This window comes from Scatophagus argus, chromosome 5, assembly GCF_020382885.2.
Source record: "Scatophagus argus isolate fScaArg1 chromosome 5, fScaArg1.pri, whole genome shotgun sequence".
Lineage (NCBI taxonomy): Eukaryota > Metazoa > Chordata > Actinopteri > Scatophagidae > Scatophagus > Scatophagus argus.
In genome coordinates, this window is record NC_058497.1 from 5,327,887 (window position 1) to 5,351,551 (window position 23,665).

The following is a 23,665-nucleotide window of genomic DNA, read 5'->3' on the forward strand; positions in this document are numbered from 1 at the left end:
GTATGTGTGTGCACATCATCAGTTCCATCAAACCACTTGGCTGAGACGGTGACCTCATAATCTCATCAGAGCAACGCACACAGCAGCCCCTGTTGTTACTGACTCTGTGACAAAAGTTTCTGGGCACACACACTCTGTGTGATGTCAGTGTGTACAGTTTCATCTGTACCCACTGGCCTATTCTGTTTCGTCAGCATTGTTTCCCCTACACTGTAAGTAAATACCCAAACAGCCCGTAACAGGCTGCATTTGGGGCTCATGACTTCTAAAACTGTTATCCTGGTTCTGATGGCTTCAGTGCAGTAAAAAACATGTCTCTTTCAACGCAAGCATTCCCATTTGGTAGCTTGTTCAACAGAAAAGCCACTTGTTTACTGGATCCTGATGGATGGTGGTGGCGACAAGTGGCGATGCAGCAACATGCGGCTGTGCAAGTTGTCATCTTAGTTTAAGTTTGACTTGCCTGAATAACACAACTGGAGCTCCACAGAAATTATAGTTTTGAATCTTATTATTAAAAGTGGATGGTCCCCTACACCCATATCTGTACGACAAATGATCCCACTGGACCCCTCTAATTTCCCAGCCTGGGACCAATAAAGTCTGTCTTGTCTGTCTGTCTTGTCTGTCTGTCTTGTCTGTCTGTCTTGTCTGTCTGTCTATCCATCCATCCATTCCAGATGGATCCAGTATTTGCTGGGCTACTGCTGACACCTTTTGGTCATCTGCAGGTATTACAATACTCTGGCTTATTTAAACCGCATGTGTTAGGGACTCAAACCTATGGAAGAGGAGTTTTTAAAGGAGCAGTATTGTAATTCATTAAACATTATTTTGGCATTAACTATTATTTTTAGATAATCCTTTTAAAAAGCGGTCAAGATTAAGGTTCAATGTATTTTCATTGTTGATTAATCCTCTTCAGTTTCTGAAACATTTAGTCTTTCCAATTTCAGAAAATAGTAAAAACTGTCCATCACATGTTCCCAGAGCCCAAACTCAAGGCATCTGTAAATGTCTTGTTTTGTCCAGCACCCCAGAACCTAAAGATGATCAGTTAACCACGTGATAAGAGAAAAGACTCAAAACCTGACACTGAACAACTCAACTTTAACTTGACAAACTCAAACTCTATATGCCATGTCTGTTATGATTTCCACATAAGGGCAACACGGTTGTGCAGTGGTTAGCACTGTTGCCTCACAGCAAGAGGGTTCCAGGTTTGAATCCCGCTCTGGACTCTTCTGTGTGGACTTTGCATCTTCTCCCAGCGTAGGTTTGGTTCCTTCCACAATCCTGAAAACATGCACATTAGGTCAATTGGCTACTCTGTATTGACCCAGGTATGACATTACAACAGCACATGTCCTGCATGGACAAGCAGTACAGACAAAGGATGGATGGAAATTCCACATGAGTAAACTGACCCAAATTGACCCTAAGTCTTGTCAGTAAAACTGGCTAGTTGTAAACACTCACACAACTTTAGCTCTCTGTTCTCTAGAGTGGTCAACTAATTTTCCAGAGACTACTCTTGATGAACCCCTAATTAGAACAAAGTGGATTAGAGTGTCCTTGACAGTAAAGAGCTGCTGCCCACCAGAGTGTGAGAGGCTTTAGCTGTTGACTGTATAAACCAGAAGTGTATAGCATGTCAGTAAGAGGGTTTGTTTATGAGGTGATTATGAAGGGGATTTAGTCTGCTTGAACATTGTTAATACTTAGCAGTAGCAGAGGAGGTAGGGAAAGACAATCTCATCTCAAGTTTCTCCTGCTTGCTTGTTTTGCTCAAAATGTTATACAAATGAGGCAATGGGATGTGCGTTGTGGGTGAGTTTGAAAGATTCTGGCAATAAATCAAAGCATAAATCCTTAACTGTTGTTCGTTCAGAAGTTTTGGTTCATGTCCCTCGCCAAATAATTTTGTTTTTCCAAAGCAGTTTTCCATTTCCTCCTGTTTTCCTGGGCAGCTGACAGGACCAGTGTTCTTAGGAAGCATATTTGGTGAGTGAAGTAATGACCTTTTTACCACTTGTTGGCTGCTGCGCCTCAAACGCTGCTCCTGCGTCTGCCTCGGGATTGTGTGCCAGTAGATGATTTCAGGCGAGTGTCTCAGCCCATTTTTCAGATCTAGGTGGGCCTGCTCACAGATTTGATCAGTTAGGGAGCTCAGCAGCAGCAGCAGCATCACAGAGACCTGGCAGAGTCTGTGCATGACTCTTGCAAAACTGCAGGTGTATGGTGTCATAGTTTTGCTTAACTTGGCATATGATTGCACTTCAAAATACATAAATATTTTGTGGAGAAGTTTTTATCTATTGCTGTATGGAAATACATTGGAATGTTGTGTATTATTAACATAAATGCACAATACATTAGACTCTCTTGAAGCCCTTTTTTGTGGTCTTGACTACTTTAACTACTTTTAAAGATCTGTTAAATTAGTTAATTAGTTACCCTTTTCTCTTAACGTAATGTCTTGTTCCCTTTTACCTACAATGGTCTACATACTGTACTTTTACACTGTTGAATTTGAAAAATTTATTTACACTGTATGTTTCTGGTTAATTTTCAAGAGTTGAAAGTCCAAATGCCAAGCACTGATAAGAGCCAAACAAAACAGAAAAAAGGAAGCGAAAATTCTCATGGTTTTTCACTTATCACTTTTTGTTTCATTTTTATTTAAATACATTTAAATGAAAAAAAAATAAAATGAAATAATCATCACCAAACAATCACCAACTGGAAGCAGACCTGCAACGAGTATCAGTTCAGTTGTTTTACGACCTCAGCATGAAAGTGCAAAGAGTCTTTTCATCTGACCATTTCCTGTTTGCTAATTGGCTTGTTAGCTAAAATTAGCCAATAAGAGTTGAATGTTTTCTATAAAAACTTTTCTGTAACGCCAAATGAGATTTCAGGGATAACTATGCAAAATAATGAACTGAACAACGAAACTGACTTCTGTTGTCATTTATTAGGGAGGAGCTGAGAGTATTATGAAGCTGCATCATATGATATATTTCAAAAAATGCTGCGTTTGGTGAGAACTAAAATCAGTTAGTCAAAGTAGCGAACACATGTATGTTTATAATCTTATAATCTGGTGCAGAAAATAGTCACCAACAAATGCTCTGCGTCGGTGTTTGGTCTGCAATGTTTAGGTGGGTGGTGTGTGTCAGAGAATATCCAACCCAAGGTTTCCCCGCAGAACGCTGAATTGTAAACATATGATTAATGTTATTCACTTTGCTTGTCAGTATTGTTAGTGTTGTAGCTGATCAGTCTATACAGAGAAGATGAAGTTTTAAGAGGTGGTTTTCATGAGTTCATTTGTTCACAATGACAAAAACATGGGATGTCAGTAGCTTCATCCTTATGAAATTTAACAACTAAAGAGTTTAAAGGGAGAAAAGGGCTTCAAGATGGTCTTTTGGCAACATTAAACTGAAATACTTTTTGTCTAATGTAATTTATATGTCATGATTAATAATGTCAGAGAGTAAACCTTACAGGTCCCATAATCATGCCTACATTTGTACTGACTCAGCAAGGATAACTGAAATAATTTCAGAGTCTTACTGCAAGTTATTCAAAGACTTTGAAAAAGCCCCAAATTAGGCACCTTACTTTAATGAACTTTCTTTATTCATACAACAAAGAACTGATGATGGTGTTCTCAGCAGGCAGATCACAGGAAATGAACTTGGAATTTCAGGTTCCTTGCAGCAGATGATTCTTTGGCTTGTAATCAGTCAGGTGAACTGCTTTTGTTGCTATATAACACCCACCTTTGGTCTTTTCTGGAACCATTAGAAGTGCTAGTTACAGCCCCTTCCCTAATCTATATGAAACAGGAGTAAAAAAAAAAAGTGAGGCATCCCTTCTAAAGAGCTAATTGTTTAGTTAGTAAATTAGGTTATAATCAGGAGTTGACTCTGATGACATCTGATCTAATCCACTTCCTCTTGACACATACACACCCTATACAATCCCATGCACATGCCCAGTCACCTCGAATACGTGGTGTGAAGGTGGTTGAGAGGAGATCTGATTCCAACTTCTGACTTCATTCCATTCGGAGGAGGACCAGATGATGTAACAATGACTACTGACCCTGATGATGTTGATGACAAAGGAGCAGAAAAGACTGCTGGAGTGATTTGGGAGAATAAATGTGACCCCTCCACCAGATGGTTCTTTTGAATAAATTTTAAAATGAAGGGGACAATTGCTGTTGGGCAGCAACCAAACTTATAAATGAAAGCAAACAAACATAGCTGATAACAGTTTTTACAAAGACAGCTATTTTTAATGAAAACCAAACACTGGGAGATTAATACCAGAGCCAAACCAAAGGGCTTTGTTCACACCTCAGACAAGAGGCATCTCGTCATACACATCTGAATATCTTTTGAAATGTGGAATTCTCCAAGCAGAAACCTGTTTTATCTCTGTTGGTGTTTTGCCGAGGCACTATCATATTATTACAGCTGTCTGGATTTTGTATGTAGCCCTCTAGTAAATGTTTAATGCTGTTGAAAAAGTTGTGCTTGGATGTACATGAGTGCATAGATAGATAGATAGATGCACACTCAGTGTCTTGAGGGTGTATAGGTGTGGAACAGTCAGAGCTACTGTGGGTACTTCAGTGTCTGCTTTTTGGAAATTTAGTGTTTGCTTTGAGGTAGCCAAGGTGTGGGACGTCTTGACCGGCTTCCTCCACTTCAAGTAAGGTGTTCGAGGAATGTATAGGTAAGTGGGACAGGTTCAGGCTGGACAGAAGTAATTAAGGATTGTTGTTACATAAGAGCCTGTATTCAACAAGCAGCTGCAGTCTTTGTCCCCTCTAGTCACTTGTGTGCTGCACTTAGCTCCAGCTAGCCCTTACCAACTTCTTTCTGCTGTGGGATGCTAACCATACTACATGACAAACAAACAATTAACGATTTGTTAAAACTCATTGCCAGAACATAAACTTTTATGTTTGCTGCATTATCAGGCAGAGTCCTCTATTGAAGTGAAGTAACATATTGTTAATTAGTTAAAAAAAAATCTCAACTGGGCGTACTGGATGGAGTGAAACTTTTCTGGAAGTGGCTCCATCTGCTGTCCCACGGCTTCTCTCCTACTCTCATAACTAATAATTGAGCAACTGAGGGAAGACACACAACAGTTATGCTTCCATCTCAGGGTCATTTTCTTTGTTTGTAACTTCCATGCTCACAGTTCATGCACACTTTATACCAAATAGATAACAGTGAGGTTTGGCTTTCTACCCTGTGTGTATGCAAATCAAACAGTCTAAACCATCAAATTCATTTGCATTTGTTGCACTTTCATCACTTTTTGTTGTTTGCAGTAACAATAAAGGCTTAAATGTTTTTTTGATTACCTCGAAGTACAATGAAACAAGATGAATAATGTATATAAATGTATTTTTGTTTCAGGCTGGTTGGCTTATGGGACTGACCTTCCAGCTTTGACACTGACTGCTTATCTCAGCAACAATGACAAGATAGAGGCAACATAAGTCCATCTCTCATCTCGCTTACGACTGTCTGGATCACACAAACAAGCAATTAAATGAGTGCATAATTACACACATTTATAGTCATGCACAGTCTGCAGTAGTTTGATGGGTGAAGGCTTTTTAGGCAGAATCAAAAGACTGTTTGTGTTTGAGAGTTGAAAGTAAAGGTTACTGGGGCTACTCTTTATTCTACCTGGTAAAATAAAGAGTTTTATGAAAATTTTAATTCTTTTAAATGGTGGTGAGATGCTGCTGGTTCATGAAAGCAGTATTCTTCTTGGGTCATCATTTACACTGATTTTAGAACAGCTTGTGGGACTGTTGTAACACGAGGTTCTCACCAATCTGAAATCATGAAGACTGAAATCATAAATGAGATCATTTATACCTGAAAAACACTGACAGAGTTTAACATCTGCTTTGGCATCACGGTATGTAGTGTTGCAGTATGGTCCACTAGATGGAGGCATTCAACTGATCGTGAATTTAAAATCCCTGCAATCTTTGGTGCACCGAGTACTTCATATACAGAGACAGTAAGTGGTGTATTTTCAGATATGGCTACTTGTTAGCTATAGAATACATATACATAATACAGAATGCATAATATGTTACTTAATTTCAAAAATACAAACTAAACTCAAGTCTACTCATTCCGAGTACTAAAATTAAATCTTAAGTTAAGACAGTGCTGGTGATGTACACTTGTTTCCCAACTCACGACGGAGATTAAGGAGCAGCTCAGAACTGGATAAAAATGGAACAAATTGTGTATAGTGGTGAAACACCTGAGAAAGCAGTTTTATTGGCTGTGACATTCTAATGCTTTAGATTACAGCTTTTTGTTCCTATGTGTGAACTGAGACCCCATAATGTGACACAGTTCACACACACATTTGTACTTCTGAGGACCCTCACTTACATAATGCATTTAGTAGTTCCTAACCCCTCATCGCAGCTAAATGCCACATCCTAACCCTCAACTGAACCCAGACCTGACTTAACCTCAAAAATAAGCCTTAACTTTCATACAGATGGACCAGTACCATCTCAGCTGCTACCGGGCTAATAAAGAGACAGAAGACTCACATATTTACAGTGGTGTGTCATTACTTATAGATGAGTCTGACCAGTTTTGGATGTTGCTCTCCAAGGTGCTGAGCAGCACTTCAGCACCTTGGAGAGCAAACACTCCTATAGATCATTAAATCTTTCCAACCTGCTCACTGAACAGCAACAAACCAAATACGGCACGGTGGATTCTATTTGACAGTTGGACCATAAAACATGAACTACATCAACAACAGCACAGGCTTGGTCTTGCTAAGATTAGACAGAAAAGTTTAGCACAGGCTCCAAAATCCAGTTTGTTTTCTCTCTCACAAAACATGTCTAATAATGTTTTAACTTGCCTCCTCTCTCTGCTTTCCCTTTGCTCTTATTATACGGTGAAATATAAAAGTATGCTGAGCACAGTCGACAAAGGAAAGCAAGCCCCTATCCTTGATTTCCAGGGAAATATCCATATTTATGTCTAGCAAGCACTTTTCCCTGTGCATAAGGAACCTCATCTCTCCTGACTGGACCCCCTGCTGTGGCTCCATGGGTTTACTTGATAGTAAACAGTAACAGTAATAGTGAGAGTAACCCCTTTCAGGCTGAAGGTGTGTGCGTGTGTTTTTCTTTTTTGATTAAATAACTGTAGAGAACAGTGTACAACTGAGAAGGATTGAAAATCACTGTAGGATCTCATTATTGAAAGGCAGAGACATGCTGTTTGTGAATTATGTGCATCTTCCTCATGTTTTCTGGCCTTACCATGCTTGTATTTTCTATTTGAAGTCTTTTATAAATGAATAAAAGTAATCCAGTCATGATCAGTGCCAAAACTTTCCCTGGAGAGGATAAGTAGTTCAGAGAGTGGATGGTTGATTGAATTCAATTAAATTAATGTTTTAAGAGAAAATGTGTAAGATTGCCTGCAGCTTCACATTAAATCATACAGCTGTAATTAGACTGTGTAAAAACAGAACATCAGTATTGAAATTTTGAGTTTATTCCTAGACTGAGTTTATAAACCAAGGTCACATACAGTGGAATATGATTTTAACAACTTGTAACATAATATTTTAGCTAAAGGAGTTTACAGCTTCACAAATCTACATAATAACACAAAATCCCACCGATTGCAGTTTTTCCTCATTTGGAGTAAGATTCTAAACTTTATTAAACTGATAATAGGCTGAAGATACACGTGTAGTGCAATATTTGCTGTAGGGAAAAACAACAAAAACACACATCCACCATTGAACAAATGCAAGACTCACAGCTCGATTCCAAAACAATTTTTATTGGCCAATTTACAGAAAGTGCTGTAGTGACCATTCCAAAGGAAATCAGACCAAAGAGTCCAGAAAAAAAGAAAACCTAAAAAAAAAAAAAAAGAAAAGAAAAACTTTTACACATTTTACAAGGTTTCCATGTTAATTTCACCATCCTCCTCTTCTAAAACAAATGTCAGGACAACATTAGGGCTCGAGCTGATGCAAAATCCACCAAAGGTTCCAGAGGGTAAAGGGTGCAAAGAGAGGGATGACGTCACAAGACTAGGTGTCACAGCAGATGAGGAAAACTCTTAAACAACATATGAGATCTTTACATGAACATTTAGAGCTACAGTATACACATACAGTAGGTTCTCCCATTTACACCCACAGGACAGCTGTCAAAAGTTTGCTAGGTTAGAGAAGGAAACTCTCCGGTGTGTGACTTCAACCAAACTCTGATTTATCTGTGGCCGACTGTACTGTCAGCCACATCACATGTCATTGTTGTTACTGTTGTTTGTGGATTCTTTGCAGTAAAACATTGCTGACAGACTGGATTCAGGATGGCCTCAGTCAGAGATTAATGCCCTTTCACTTCAAGGCGAGGAAACCTTTGACTGGGTTTTCTTACTGTGTCAAATGTGACACTGCCCTTTAATCTTAAAGTTCCAATAGGCAACCTCAAATTTGGGTGGCTCCAAATACTATTACTGAAGAGGGATTTATGTAATGCAACATCACCCCTAGAACTACATGTCTTTTATAAATGCTGCATTTCATTCTAAGGTAGAAATTTTGTAAAGTTCCTTGCAGGTACAGTGCAATTTCAGTGTCTGCATATTCTTATTATGAAAAAGCAGGAAAGGTCAGTTTTCTTTGCCAAGTGGGAGAGCTAATGTTGGGTCAGTGATATTTTGGTAGAATTAGTTAACAACTTTCATTATAAAGTATGACAATGAAAATGCCAGATGCTGTGTAGCTTTTAACAAGTGTTCCACAGTGCTGATGTTGGAGCTGGACTGTTGTTGACAGCCAGTTTAAGCCCAGTTTTAGCTCATCACAAACATATCTGCCTCGTAGTATAAGCAAACACATGAAGGAATGGTTACGGTGCAGCCTAAACATTTGAAACCACAACATTGACATCACTGTATAAAGTTGATCTGGTAAACATGTTAGCAGAATATTTACACATCTAACATGCACAGAGCAACGTTAGCATTCATTTAGAGTTGAGAAAAAAAAATTCAACTCTTCAACTCCTAAATGCTTCATTGTGTTCACCAACTTCTTGCTAACTTTGTCTGTCTGCCATTTAGTTCATGGCAGGAAGTTTTGCAGTGACTTTTTTCAATGCAAACAGCCGCCTGCTGCTACTGGAAATAATGAGGCAGATAAGAGGCTGATAACCTTTGCAACTTATTAAACTGAAACAGTGAGCTGAAAGACATTAAAATGCTCTGCAGTTTTGAGGGGAACTGCAAAGCTTCACAAAACTTGCCTGGGTTCATCATTACGAGTGCCAGCTTTTGTTTTATGTGCAGTCATTTGACCCATTGTTAGTAGAAAAATACGGAGTAATACAGCTTTCATTTTCATTATACATGCTTGCCCACACTACACATACTTTATTTTTGATTATGTAATTTATTACAGTTCTTGTAAAAACAACAAAAAAACAAACAAAAAAACTTTTGTATGTATTATTACATATTTGAGCCTTATTTTTCCAACTTTAATATTTTTTTTTTTGTTGTTGTTTTGTTTATGCTTATTATTCCAGTGAAGGTCATTGTTTACAATTTTCTGTTGTATTTGTATTTGTTGTTAGTGTTCTTTGTCAGTGTCCGTTTTTCAAGGGTAAAATATTTGACTCATTACATATATTGGTCACAATTCTTTAAAAACAATATTTAAAGAATCTCTATTAAATAAAGTGTTTTTATGCTATGTTAAAAAATATTGTTTCTTATCTAATTATCAGATTTTGTAAAAAGTCAAATAATGATTTCATGATTGGCTTCTGAAATCCAGTAATGGTCAGCCTAGCTCTGATGTTTAACATGAGATATTTGAATCTATTGACTTTCATCCTTTAAAATATAATGTCAAGGCTAAAATTTCCATTTGGGCAAGTCTTGAGGACTATACATGACTAGTGAGAGGATTGGCATCTGTTGGGTTCCTGCTGTGTGATTTTACATTTTACAAGACTGGTGCTCCTTTACAGGAATATGTTGCCTAGTGCAGCTTTTACTCCAGTCACTATGAAGGCAGTGGCACATCCATCCTAACAAACCCAACTGGATGTCAGCTGGAATGATTTGAACTCTGAGCTAAAAACACACACAGAGGACCAAGGGTCAGTCCAGTAAAGGCTCCTGCAGGCTAAGTGTTCAGGATACGTACATACACATGAAGAGGTGGCAAGTGTGCTGTGTACAGAGATGAGTGGAGATGAGGGGGATTCTGGGTGGAGAAAGTGGTATTAGGGGGTGGGGTTGGTGGGGATGGGGTGTCACTTACTATACTCACTATTTACAAGAAAGGAGCGTATAAAAGTTTACAAGGAGACACACAGATCATCTTTTTTTTTTGTTGTTTTTGAGTACCATTGAAAATATGCTATTTCTGTAAAATCACCTGGCTTTGCCACATAGGCTAGAATAAAGACTGATAAATAACATGAAGTATACAAACCAAAAATAGTCAGATTCTTTACTTTTGCAACTCAGTTTTCTTAAATAAAGTCTGTTTTGCATTTTCATGGGACATCAGGGATCTCACTGTGGAATTTGACACATCAAACTGAAGATATGGTAACTGACAAGAATGGGATTCAAACAACTTCATTTCACTAAATATTGTAGCTGTGGTGTAGACTGTGATGGAGATAGATCATTCAAGGAAAAACAGCTTTCAGGGGATGACCTAAATTTTTCAAGCTGTCCTTTAAAGAAGTATGATAGTCATTTCGGTGTCATATTATTTCTTCTCAGCTGTATAAAACAGAATGTTTTCTGACAAGGCTTATCATTGCACTGCAGGTTTGTGTGTGTGTTTCAATGTGGTCTTCCAGTAGGGGGAGATATTACCTCATTTTAGAGCATCAACATCACATAAAGTCTCATTTCAACCATCTGATTTGAGGTTTTAGTATTGATGTGTTGCAGAATGTGTATATTGTGTGTGTGTTTGTGTGTGTGTGTGTGTGTGTGTGAGAGAGAGAGAGTTGCTGTGAATGTGCGTTTCAATAAGATATTGTTGTTTTGTCCCAGTTTTGGCCCTTCTTGCTCTGGCGTTGCATCCTGGGTAGCTGGATGTCCACTTCCTCCTCGCTGTCGTCTGACTCAGCGCTGGTGATGTCGTCGTCCTCCTCCTCCTCTTCCTCGTCATCCTCTTCTTCTTCTTCTTCTTCTTCTTCCTCTTCCTCTTCTTCCTCTTCCTCTTCCTCACTGGCCTCCTCCTCTGCAGCCTGGGGCTCCTGCAGGTTCTGTGACAAGATATATTTATTTACTGAAGTTAAAAGAAATCATAATAATTTCTCCTTTAATCCCTGATGTGAATTAAAGGAGATATCTTCCCTTTTCTCCAAGATACTCCAGACACAGACAGAATACCTCGTCTTTTTTATTTATCTCTTAATTCCCCTTCCAACATTCCCCTCCCTGACAGCATCCTTCCACCCTCCTACCTCCATTGGGTTGACCGTGATCGTCAGAGCCGAGTCATCCCAAGTCACGTCTGTCTCTTTAGCTGTCTCTGCCAGCTTGACCTCCTGCTGGTGGGTCAGGTGAATGCGGTAGATGCCCAGCACCACAACCACCACCAATGCTGCGATGCACATCACAATTACCACAGTAGCAGCACTCGGCACAGCTGAGAACATGAGAGAAGAGAGAGAGGTGAGAGAAATGGAATGGGTTGATCTTTGGATAAGGAAGCACTTTAAAATACTCCAGTCGTGCCAAAAATTGACTTGGAAAGTTGCTCCATAGGTGCTAAAATAAATGTGTGTATTTTAAATCAATTTTTACAAGCGTTTTAGTCAGAAAAAGAATCCCAGAATTATTTTGTCAGAACATTTGTTTATAGATTTAAACTTTTCAAACACTTAGAGGTACTCAGTTAATTCAGCATTGTACTTAAACCATGAAGTTTGGAGATTCCAAGAGAAAGATAAGAACGGCCCGACTCAAAATGAACTGAGGGTTACGTGTCTTGAATTAGTCCCTGAAACAGAGCAAGCCAAAAAAAAACCCCTGCATAAACCATAATGCAACTCCACAGCATCTTTCAATCTTAGACGTCTCCGCCCAGGTCTTTTGGACACCACAAAGCCAGTCAAGGGCATAACACAAAATTGTGGACCTTGTGCATAGGGCCCTATGGCCTCCATATCCATTTTAGTGCATTTTAGTATGCTTGTGGTCTCTCCTCACATGCAAACCCTGTATAGCCCCTGTACCTCCCAGTCCTACACCCCTGCTTCTAGTTACAACCCAGGCTTTCCAAGCCTAAGTCAGACTCTAGATGAGTCTTTTATTTTTTACTCATGTTCTTGTGACTGAGGCCACTTTAACTGTTTTTATGGTTATGTGGTCCCTTGGATATTGAATGCCTTTTGTGATAGCCTATTGATTTTTTTCCCTCTCTCTCCCTTGTTATAGTGCGGGAAAGACCTTTTTAACCTTTAAATAAGACGTGCCCACTGTTGATGATTGTGATCTTTAATTATTGTGACAGTCTATTGATTTTCTTATAATGCCATTTTTTGACAACACTGGCCCGCTTTCACAGTGTTTTCATATCTGCACTAATCAATAACTTTGTATCCAGCCATACTAGCAGCATAGCTCTAAGGATAGCAATGTCAGCCTGTCTGTCCATCCTTTTGTGCTGAAATATCCCTCCTGTCTACATATCCAAGAGTCTTTGGACAAATGCTGCACACCAAACTGTACCAAATGCTCAAATGCTTTGTGTCAGTGTGAGTGAATATGTGTGTACAAATGCATTCTTTTCACCATTTAAAATTTTGTTTGCTCAATACTTTGGTTTAAGTCCAGGTTTAAGACCTAAAAAACTAATGACCTTCCTATCAGCCTCAGCTATACATAGTAAATCCTAGTGCGCAAACTCAAAAACTAAGATGATTGACATGGTAAACATTTTACCTAAACATCAGCATGTTAGCCTAGTCAACTCGGACCAAGCCTCCAGGAACAATTCTGTGTTATGAGATGATTTTGGCATAGTGGCCATGCTCAATTACAGGATCACAGTTACACATACACTGACCCAAAACACTGAATGGCAGACTCATTATAATAGGAGCTGCTGTAAAATAATTTGTGGGCTTTTTTGAGCGTCACGAACCCCCACATGACTCTCATCTAGTCCAATTAAATTAGGAAAGTCTAGAAGATTCTGACCAACAATATAATAGATTGCAAATAAGACAACTCATATGATATAAAGGTATTAGAACTTATTTACGTTCGTCATCAGCTCCAAATATCCAGTATCAGTTGGACTCCTTAATATATGGATATCATTCAGTTATTTTGTGCCATTCGAGTGTGCCCTGAGCCAGCCTGAAGTCTGCTGGCTTAATCTCAACCACCTCGGTTAGAAAGCAACTTAAGTCTCACTACTTATGATGTCTGCGCCTGATCCTTGCTCTGTGTTTCAATAAGTGTAGAAATGAAAAAAGAAATCTTAAACTTTATAAACTTGGCTCAGTCTAACTGTCACGGCTGTCAGTGTACAGCAGAAAGAACAATAAGTTGCTTCATGTTTAAAACTTAAACACATTTAATTTAGGTCTCAGTGCACTACACGCCTGCGAAGATGTATCATAAGCCCTGTTTACTAGCATAACCACAACACACGTTGAGGGATTTCTCTTGATCTAAAATGTTTATTTCTTCTGCTCTGATCTCCAGTCTACCGAGATAACATGACTTCTCTGTGCCGGCCCTCTCAACACTAGTCCCTGCCGGAGTGTGTGCGTCTGTCTGAGCGTGTGTGCGTGTGCATGCACATGCGTGTGTTTAACTAGAGTGAGACTCACAAGGGACTCTTCAGATGATCATTTGATTCAGTCTAGTTCCCTAGATTTTCACACTAAATCTACGGCCTGTGATCTTACTTGCAGCGAAGCTTCGTGCAGCCCCTCAGAGTAACACACACACACACGCACAAACTGACATTTCTCACTTTGTACTCTACGTATGTGGTGATATGTGAAACATCCACATGTGCTAAAAACACAAATTTCTGTTTTATTTGTATGTTTTGCCACACGTATTTCATACTAACAACCATCCTCTCTGCTCCTCTGACCTCCTTTTAACACACACACACACACACACACACACACACACACACACACACACATCCCAACTCTCCAGGCTGTTAACAGCATTGGCCACTGAACTCTCCAGGACTCTAAGTAGAATCCATTAGAGTGTGTTGAATAATTAAATCTGGTGTGGTAGATTAAGACCAATGTCTCTCTCCTCCTCACCGTGTTCTGTTTCTTCAGATGACTCATATGCACCAAGGGACGGGGACAAGCCTGCTACATCATTTGAAAGGGAGAGCGTTTACACTCTGCTTTCTGTCACTGAGGACCTCTGTGTGACAGCAGTCTGATGAACAGAGCGATAAACAAACTAGAAAGCAAAACCCAAGCCTTCCCTTGGAATCAAGCCATGTTTACTCCAGGATGATAAGTTCACATGAAAACTGTTCGCTGGTCTGTTAAGGTTTCCAACTGCTCATCAGTGTTTTGCCAATCAGTTGTTTTTTCACGTTTATAATTGCAATAGCTGAACAAGTTGAGGCTATAGTAAAGACTGCAGCATTGAGGAGAGCAAAGGAAAAAGTACATAAGCCACAGGCAGACTCCAGTCTGGATGGGGGAAAAACAATACAATTCAATCCAGAGAAGGAACAAAATATCACTTCAGTGACACATCGCCCCACCTGTCATCTTTGAGCCGCTAGTAGCTGCAGGTAGCAGCTTTGCTGACAGAGGTAGGAGCTCATGTTGAGAATGTAAAATGGCACTTTCTGAACAATTCGGTGCAGGAAAAGAAAGGATGGGAGTAAAAAGACGAGAGTAAAAAGAAAGTAAGAAAACTACATTTTGACTACTTTTCATTTCATTGGGCAAGTAAAAATAGTTTTGGGTGGGTTGTGATAGTTTGGGCTACTTTTTGTACCATATGAGCAGTTTCAATGTGCTCCAATAGAACTGGCCTCTCCTCCTGTGATGAGTTTGAGACTGAACCTTTTTTTGTTCAGATTATTTGGTCAAAGCTCTGTGATAAATCTCTTGGTAATGATTGTATCAGACTTTTAATGAGACATTATTAATGTGGCTGGAAATGGGACAGAAGAATCTTTCACATCAAACGCTGAAGAGACGCTGAACACACTCAGTCAGCGTGTCTTTTCTTACCTGAGCTGTGACTGGGGTACAGGTCATGAATCATGGATGGATGGTGGACCACTTGCATGTACTGAGGTGGGGCTACCATGTGATTGACATGTTCCCCAGGTTCTGAAGAGTGCAGTATGCTCACCTGGTTGGAACAGATGAAATAGAGGTGAAGATTTTTACAGATCTGCCTGTCAGAGAAGCCTGATTCACTGTGAAGCATTTCAGGGTCTCTTTAGGTGAGGTGTTCAGTGTTCCAGTGTTGAATCAGGCAGTGTCACTGGGATTTTTTGGACTGATGCCACAATTTCACCTTTCTTAATATAAAGATTCACATTTACATGTTGGCTAATGAATCAATCATAAAGTGTTCATCACATAGTTTTTGTTTGCATTTGAATTGTTTCTGAATTGTGTTTTAAGTTAAGTTGGAGATTTTTCATTAGTCATACTTCAGTTACTATTTCCAAAAAGATGTTTTGCCATTTAGGGTGAAAGTGATGTTACTGGAATGCCTACAGCAGTTCATTTTAAAATTTGCTCTCAAAGTGAAAGTGTTGCCAGACATCTGAGCTGAGTCAGCTCAGGCACTTTGATCCAGCTGGTTGTAAGTAGAAACTTCAACTCTAGTTACAACTTGCACTTGCTGACTATCTCAAATGATACTAATGAGTTTATAAAACATTTTAATTGTTCTAAACACGTACATGTTATCTATTAATTTAGAGCTGCTTGTCAGCCCTCGGGACATTTTTCTTACATTGTCACTCCTCCTACGAGTGCTTGTTGAAATGCATATTTTAAAGGACAGTGGCTCAGTTGGATCTGCCATGTTTATTTCCACCCATATGTTGAGCTGACTAAACCCTCTACACCAGGCATGTCAAACTGGTCCACAGGAGGGCTGGTGTGGCTGCAGGTTTTTGTGCCAACCAACCAAGAGCACACCGTTTGACCAATCAACTATCTGAAGACGGAGATCAGTTGATTAAATGAGTCAAGTCTGGTGTGCTGCTACTTGGTTGGAAAGAAAACCTGCAGCCACACCGGCCCTCCTGTGGAACAGTTTGACATGCCTGCTCTACACCCTCTCCATTCACAACTTTACATAAAATTAGTTTGTTACTCATCTAGTAAATTACAGGTAGAGTGGGATGAAAAAAAAGGTCATCATTGAACGTGGAATTGCAGAGGGGTCATTTTTCCCCTTAAGGAAACCTTAGGACTGGCCATTGTTTAGATGTCTTTTGATAAGCAGGCTGCCATATGATGAGCTAGAGCTATTTGATGACGTGAAGTCACACTGACCTCCAGGTTGAACTCGTTGCTGGTGTAGCGTCCATTGAGCTCTGAGCAGGTGAGGCGAAACCTTCTCTCTGTTAGCTGCCCGGGCTGCCAGTTATAGTAACGTACCTGTCGAATCACCTGCTCATAGTTGAACATAGAATCCACTCCTATGCACAGGGGAAAGGACAGCAGAGTATTGTGACAGTTACATGTAGAGAAAGATGAGGGCAAAGGTGGAAGAAGAAAATAGCAGACACTGGATGTGCCAAAGGAAGAGGTTTTACTGGTACAGTAGCAGTGGTGGAATAAGTGTTGTTATCATGGTAACCGACTGGCATATTTCTGCATATGTCTTATATGTGGTTACCATAGTAACCTACCATATATGGACATTCCAGAGGTGGAGTTGGTGGCATCAAGGTGTTTTCCCAGAAGAGCGCTGCGCTGAAGTTGGAGGGACTCCTGGTCTGGCCTCAGTTCCTCCCCCAGCACCAACACATCACAGTAGTCCAAATTATGAATAATCTCCTCCAGTACACCGGGTCGATGTGCTACACACACACACACACACACACATAGAGCTGTAATTTGACTCTGCTTGCACCAGAGAATATAAGAAAGAGTTTCCTGTTACCTCATTTTTGTTTTATTCTGCTGGCAATTAAACTTGTATTTTGGGTCATTTTCTATTTTTGGTTTACAGTATGTTCTCACTCCTAATGAGCTGTGCTTCACTACTCTTTTAAACAAAATTTTAGGCCTCTCAATAAAGTTAACAAATGAAGCAAATCAAAAATTCCTGATATGACCTTGAGAGACTATTATTGACATGGCCAGTGTTAATGTATAGCCTTGTCAAATGGGACTACCTTCTGTTTCCAAGCCAAATCATGTGTAGAGGAATACTCTGAACAATTTGAAGAACCATTATTCAAAAAGTACAGGACAACACAATCAGCTCCAACTTCCTATACCAATTATTCATCAACTCTCTAAGCAAAGACAGAGCCAAGAGCGTCTGTGGTAACAAGTCCCCTCAGACTGCTTCCATCACAGCAGTGTTGGGTGGCTGCTATGGGCTCTTCAACAGCCTGCTGAGCACTACCTCCGCTTCTCACAGCTAGCCAGCCTCTCCCTCACTGTACGCCCTCTGGGGAGGGAACTCACTATGCCCATTTAACAGCTTCCCAGTGGAAGAAAATAGATATGTGGTGTGTGTCTGTCTGGAGTGGGGTCTCTGGAGGAAAGGCAGAGATGAGGTGGAGAAAAGGCGGAAAGTAAGCAAAACAGCAAAGAATTGTGTTCCAGATGATACTTCTGTATTGTTTTTGTAGAATTTCTTTAAAGGTGCTCTTTACTTTGTGGTTGATGATTTCTGAACTGATTGTTTTGGTTATGCAGCTACCAAATTACTTAACAGCAGGCTGCTGTTTTCTGCAAAAAGGCAGCAAATACAGCACACTGGTCTGGTGGCCAGACAAGACTGAATGCTCAAATGAATCCCCAAGTGACCAAAAATCTCTATAACCATAACAAAAACTAATAACAAAAACAAAACCACTGGCATGCAGTATGGGGCGGCACGGTGGTGCAGTGGTTAGCACTGTTGTCTCACAGGGTTCCAGGTTTGAATCCCGGTCTGGACCCTTCTGTGCGGCGTTTGCATGTTCTCCCCTGCGTTTTTCCGGGTACTCTGGCCTCCTCACACAGTTAATTAGGTTAATTGGCTACTCTACATCGTCCCTAGGTATGAGTGTATGCGTGTGTGGTTGTCTGTCCTTGTGTGTCGGCCTTGCGATTGACTGGCGATCAGTCCAGGGTGAACTCCGCCTCTCGCCCGTAGTCAGCTGGGTTGAAAAGCGGTATAAAAAATGGATGGAATGCAGCATGTATGCAGAGTGATATGGAACTAAAATCAGCCTTTTTCTGCTGCTGCGCATTTATAGTAAGAATGTCACATCTGAAAGAATTAATGCATCGTCCTTTTATACAAATTTTAAGGTGCATTCATAAGCAATAAAGCAAACCACTGCTCAAGTCATTCACGGGTGGCTGCTACAGGCTTATTTCTCTGGTATGATGAGCTTGTAGTGGCTAATGTTAACAAACTTAAGATACAATTTTCTGTGTAGCTGACATTATTGAGTTATTTGACTGATTTTATTCCCCACCTCTACTCGTGTTCAGTGACATTTGGCACATTGTATGTAAACAATTCAGTGGTATTATCACAGAGGAAGCACTGAAATGTTATTAAAAGAGCAAGACAAAAAAGGAAATGCATTAGAATGGAAACACTGTTGTTGTTCCTTGCAATTGGGACAATTTTATTCAAAGCACCAAACAGAAATTCTATGCTGCATTATCCTGTGATTACCCTTTGTGGCCACGGTGGCTACAGTTCAGCAAGGGTTACACTTCAAATGTGCAACGTCTTCTGAAAAAAGTGAAAAGTTGTAACACGCTTGCTGTTACCTGTAAACCTGCAGAGAGAGATATATTAGTATTACAGCCATCAGTGAACTTTTTCAGTCTTTTTACTGATTGTTTTATGGTTTCCCTGAGAAAAACTTCTGGCTCCCTAGCTGCTATGCAGCTGTTGTGGTTGCAGTTGAGGTTTGGCACAGTTGCTCACTTTCACATATGCACTGCATTGATATGAATGGAGAAGTAAAAAAAAAACTGTAATAACTGACACATGCTAGTCCACATTAATAGCAGAGCCTCAGTACAGGACTGTCCCAAGAACAGTTTGTGTGATCGCACAGCCAACACTGTTCTTAGAGCTACAGTGTGGGTGAGATGGCAAAAAAAGGAAAAAAGGAAAAATCAAGCTTGGCTCCCTTGAAAGAATTACAAAAAAAAAGAAAAAAATAAAGATGGAGAGACTGGAACATCCACTGAGCGTTGGATGAACAGGAGTATAGAAAAGAAGGCGTAATAATAATAATAATGATTTAAAAAGAACTCTAAAGCAAAGCAGAAGAGGTGAAAGAGAACAGAAGATGGCCATGAAAGCAAATGGGTCAAGGGATTGGGCATTAAACATGATGAGTTAAAGAGAGAATTAACGACACTGGCTTTGGTTTGCATCAGAGTAAGCCTTGAAAAGATAGCTTGGTATGAGATAGAGAGAAAAATGTGAAGCAGGCTCAGCAAAAAGACAAATGAATGTCAGAGAGAGAGAGAGAGAGACAGAGCAGAAAAGGGTGAGGGGTGATTAGCAGGGTCCAAAAGAAACTTATTCCATGCCCTGCAAAAGAAATATGTGATTTATCTTGAATCCTTTAAGCTCTGAGAGAACACAAAATCTTCTCATTATAGAAGTTCATCGTTCCCCCCTCTCCCACACACACAGTCTCTCCTTGTGTCTATTCTCCCTTTCTTTCCGTTTCTGTGTCTTTCTCTGACTTCCAGCTAATCTCTTTCCCCCAGCTGCAGTCTCGATTTCACCAGCGGAAAGAGCTCCACTGACTCCTGAAAGCAATGCCACTTTCTGCTCTTCTTCCTTCGGCACATTACACACAATGGAGGGCTAAAACCTCTTCGCTCTGCTTATCTGCTCCTAATTGGCTGCAAGCAGCAGGGCCCGAACCGGGTCGAGCCGGGCCGAGCCAGGATGTTCCCGCCTCGGTGGTCAGATCATTGGACGAGGCTAGAGCTGGCCGGATTTAAATGTCATACTCATTTGCTGCTGGTCAAGGTGGTGCGACAGTGAGAAGCAGTCTTGTGGTAGGTACAGATCTTACTCAGCAGAAGTGGCTCTGCAGTCAGCATGGGGACAGATAGGGGAGTGTATGACAGCCTTGCATGAATTTCACAAATTGGCGAGCAGGGGTACGTGGAACAAATGGCTTTAGCTTGCGCTTTAGATTGCTGCTGGTGAGAAGGGACACTTGTCCTTAACTGTGGCTGTGGAGTTACAATATAGCTGTATGTACAAACCAGTACAAGTACATTTATTCAACTGTGCAGGGATATAAAATTTCCGAGTTGTGTTCCTGTGTCCAATATGTTAAAAAAAAAAAGAAGAAATCATTTTTTTCAAATTTCCATCCGATGTGGTGCCCATTCAGCTGAATGAACATTATTTGCCAATCACACAAACCAAAACACTCTTCTAGCTTCCATGTTTGCTTCACTGCACATCCACATTAGTGTTACTCCTGCAGAGTGAAAACATTTATTTTCTATTATCTTTCCAATTAATTAAAACTGTGAAACACAAAGTTGTAACTTTTTTGTAACAGACTTGGGATGACTTTACTTGGAATGACATCAAACCACGGGGAAAGCCTAACAAATATAAAAATTGTATGGGTTAAAAACTGAAAAGAGTATTTTGAAAAGAATATTTTTGTTGCACATAGCTATAAGGGTGTTATCATGGGTCAGAGGTGTGTATTTGGCACTCACTTGGTTGAGCCTTTGTTTACATTAGTAAACAGTATTAACAGGAAGGTGTCAGTGAAGGTCTTCTACAGCTTTGTTCTGGATTTCCATATTTGCTAAGTAACAAGCAGTTTTTCAGTCCAGTGAAACCAAGAGAACTTGATGTAAACCTGGTCTATTCCAACCCACATATTCTGTTTCACTGTGAAATACTTCACATCACAGAAGATAAACATGCTGTAATGTAAGTTTAGCTTAAGCCCACACGTCTTCCACCTCTGGTGCAACCACAACATGGGCAAATGAATAGTTATATAGTATGTACTTTTTGTGAGTCACACAAACTCAAAAGACACTACTTTATTGGAGTTTTAATAATCTTTACTTCCTCCAAGCTAGAGAGTTTGACACTGTGAAAACAAAAGGACACCTTTTGTTTTGACGGCTTCCCCGTGTATGCAGATGTACCAGATGAAAGAAACACTCGCTGCTGCTGATTTGCAGTCTCATGAGGCATTATGAAATGTTCAGTTTTCTCTGTGAGACAGGTGGCACTGCATAGGCTATGGGACTTCATGAATGACTGAACACATTATCAATATGAAAATCTGCTGAAATATTTAGTCAAGACAGATTTCTACCTGCAAGGAAGCATGCATCTCTCACTTTGTGAGTACACTCAGACCTTTTGGAGTTTGAGACACCGGCAAAGTACTCTGTAAAGATACGTTAACTTACCATTCCTGCTATTTAAATTTCTACACAAACACAAACAGTTTGACATGATATATTTCTCCTGTACTGCCGTCCATGCTGAAGCTGGCTGCTGCTTTCTGCCTGGGTGTGGTGTAGACAGAAGGAGAAAGTGATTTTACACCAGAAAAACTGGCTAATGATGCTAAAATGGACTGATCCCTCACTGGCTTCCCACCTACTGCCTTATGTGTTCAAATGTTTGCAAATTTATTGCTGTTATCACCAGGACCATATGAACAAAGTTTTGGAGCCGAATAACGTGATATAGAGTTGTATTTTTTGTCCCTTGCTTACTTATAAGGGAACTAATCAGTCAGTTATAAATGATTGTACTAGAGGCAATGTGAGACAACAGAGCAAACTTGAGGGTGTTTTTACATTGCACATTAAATCAAATCATCATGTATCTATGAGACTGTAATTAAAATAATCTAGTTAATTAATCCAATAACAGTAAATATAATCTACACCTCCAAACCTTGCATAAACAGCTATGTTACCACTTAGCAAAACTCAATATGTACGCGTATGGTAAAAACCCTTTTCCACCCCACCTGTGTGACACCCCCCATGTATTCCAGCAGTCAGAGGTAGTCCATACCTGTGTGATGTGCAGTGGTGTCTGCCCTGGTGACTGTGCTGATGATGTGGATGTCCTGGAAAAGCACTACGCCCCCAGACGCTCTGAGGTCGGAGGCTGGCCGATTCAGTCTCTCCACTCCAGTGATGGTTATCCTGGGCTCACTGGGCTGCAACACCATGACAACTGCATCGATGTCTGGGATGGTGATACAAGTGTCTTCACCAAAACACCTGGAAAAGAAATCGAGAGGTGAAGAGTGGTGGTAGAGTGGCAGCTGGATGACAGACTGAAGCAAGGATAAACAAGCTGATGCTGCATGCTGTGGTCTGGTTTTCCTTTCCACACACCACAACAGCTGTAGCCAGCCATGCATATGTAGATACTGGTTTGTGTGGCTCCAGCATAACAAGCAAACGGGACTGGAAGTTACAAACACATGAAGATGGCTTGGACTGGCATCAGATTAGATTAGATTAGCTCTAATGTTGGCAAGCAGATTCAGATTGAAGGCTGTTTAAAACTCACCCCTGACATAATCATGACAGTTTCAGTGATTTACACATCAAAGGATATCTAAAACTGTGCTACATTAGCAAAACGCAGAACATTTCACTGTTTCAGCAACAATGTTGTTGGGACTTGCATCACAAGTTTAATCACTGAACGACGTCTGGAACATGTTACAAAGATGTAAGAAAAACTCTTTGTACATTTCATTGTCAGAAGAAGTAAACAAACAAGATATAAAATTTTAATTAATTAGCTTAATTAATTAGCTTTACAGATGCCCCAACCTTCGCTCCCCCGACCCTCAGAAAAAAGAAAAACACATCAGAAAACTGATTTCCTGTGATATAACCTACATAGCTTAATAATACATTCTAGTTTTTCATTTTGCAACACATTCTAAAGTATCTGTACAATATCTGACAATGACTGTACCTGCTCGACCCCAGTAGAGCAACAGTTAATGTTGGGGTGTGGCAGCCCCACAAATGACAAATCACATACAGAACTTCTGTACACAATAAGAATCTTTACGTCTTATGACATGCAAAGGCTTACTGGAAAGAAAGAGCCATCCTTTGTTAACAAAAGCACGAAGGTTCTACTGATGTTTTTGTTTTAAGGGTGGGAGTAAGTTTAGTTATTTCTTCGACTTTTTCTCTATTAGAAGCAATTTGTGATTAATTTTCTCCAGTCTCATTTCTCATGCTTATTAACAACTCTGTCATCAAATAAACACTGACTGTATGTGATAGTGTTGTTGTTAGTAATTACACTGAGATGACAAAACTTTTTTCACTGGCAACTAGCATTACTGGGAAATCTGTATA

The 23,665-nt window shown here is 40.0% G+C and overlaps 1 protein-coding gene across 1 annotated transcript in view; it reads right to left on the reverse strand.

The window, feature by feature from the left end:
* Positions 1-9,675: 9,675 nt before the first annotated feature.
* Positions 9,676-23,665, reverse strand: part of LOC124058875 (calsyntenin-2-like) — a 209,570-nt gene continuing 195,580 nt past the window's right edge. The window contains exons 12-17 of the mRNA XM_046388472.1: positions 22,347-22,558; positions 16,978-17,148; positions 16,619-16,764; positions 15,332-15,455; positions 11,555-11,739; positions 9,676-11,353 (exon numbers count right to left, since the gene is read on the reverse strand). Of these exons, the coding sequence (XP_046244428.1) occupies positions 11,111-11,353; positions 11,555-11,739; positions 15,332-15,455; positions 16,619-16,764; positions 16,978-17,148; positions 22,347-22,558 (1,081 nt within the window). The 3' untranslated portion in view covers positions 9,676-11,110. The remainder of the gene's footprint in view (positions 11,354-11,554; positions 11,740-15,331; positions 15,456-16,618; positions 16,765-16,977; positions 17,149-22,346; positions 22,559-23,665) is intronic.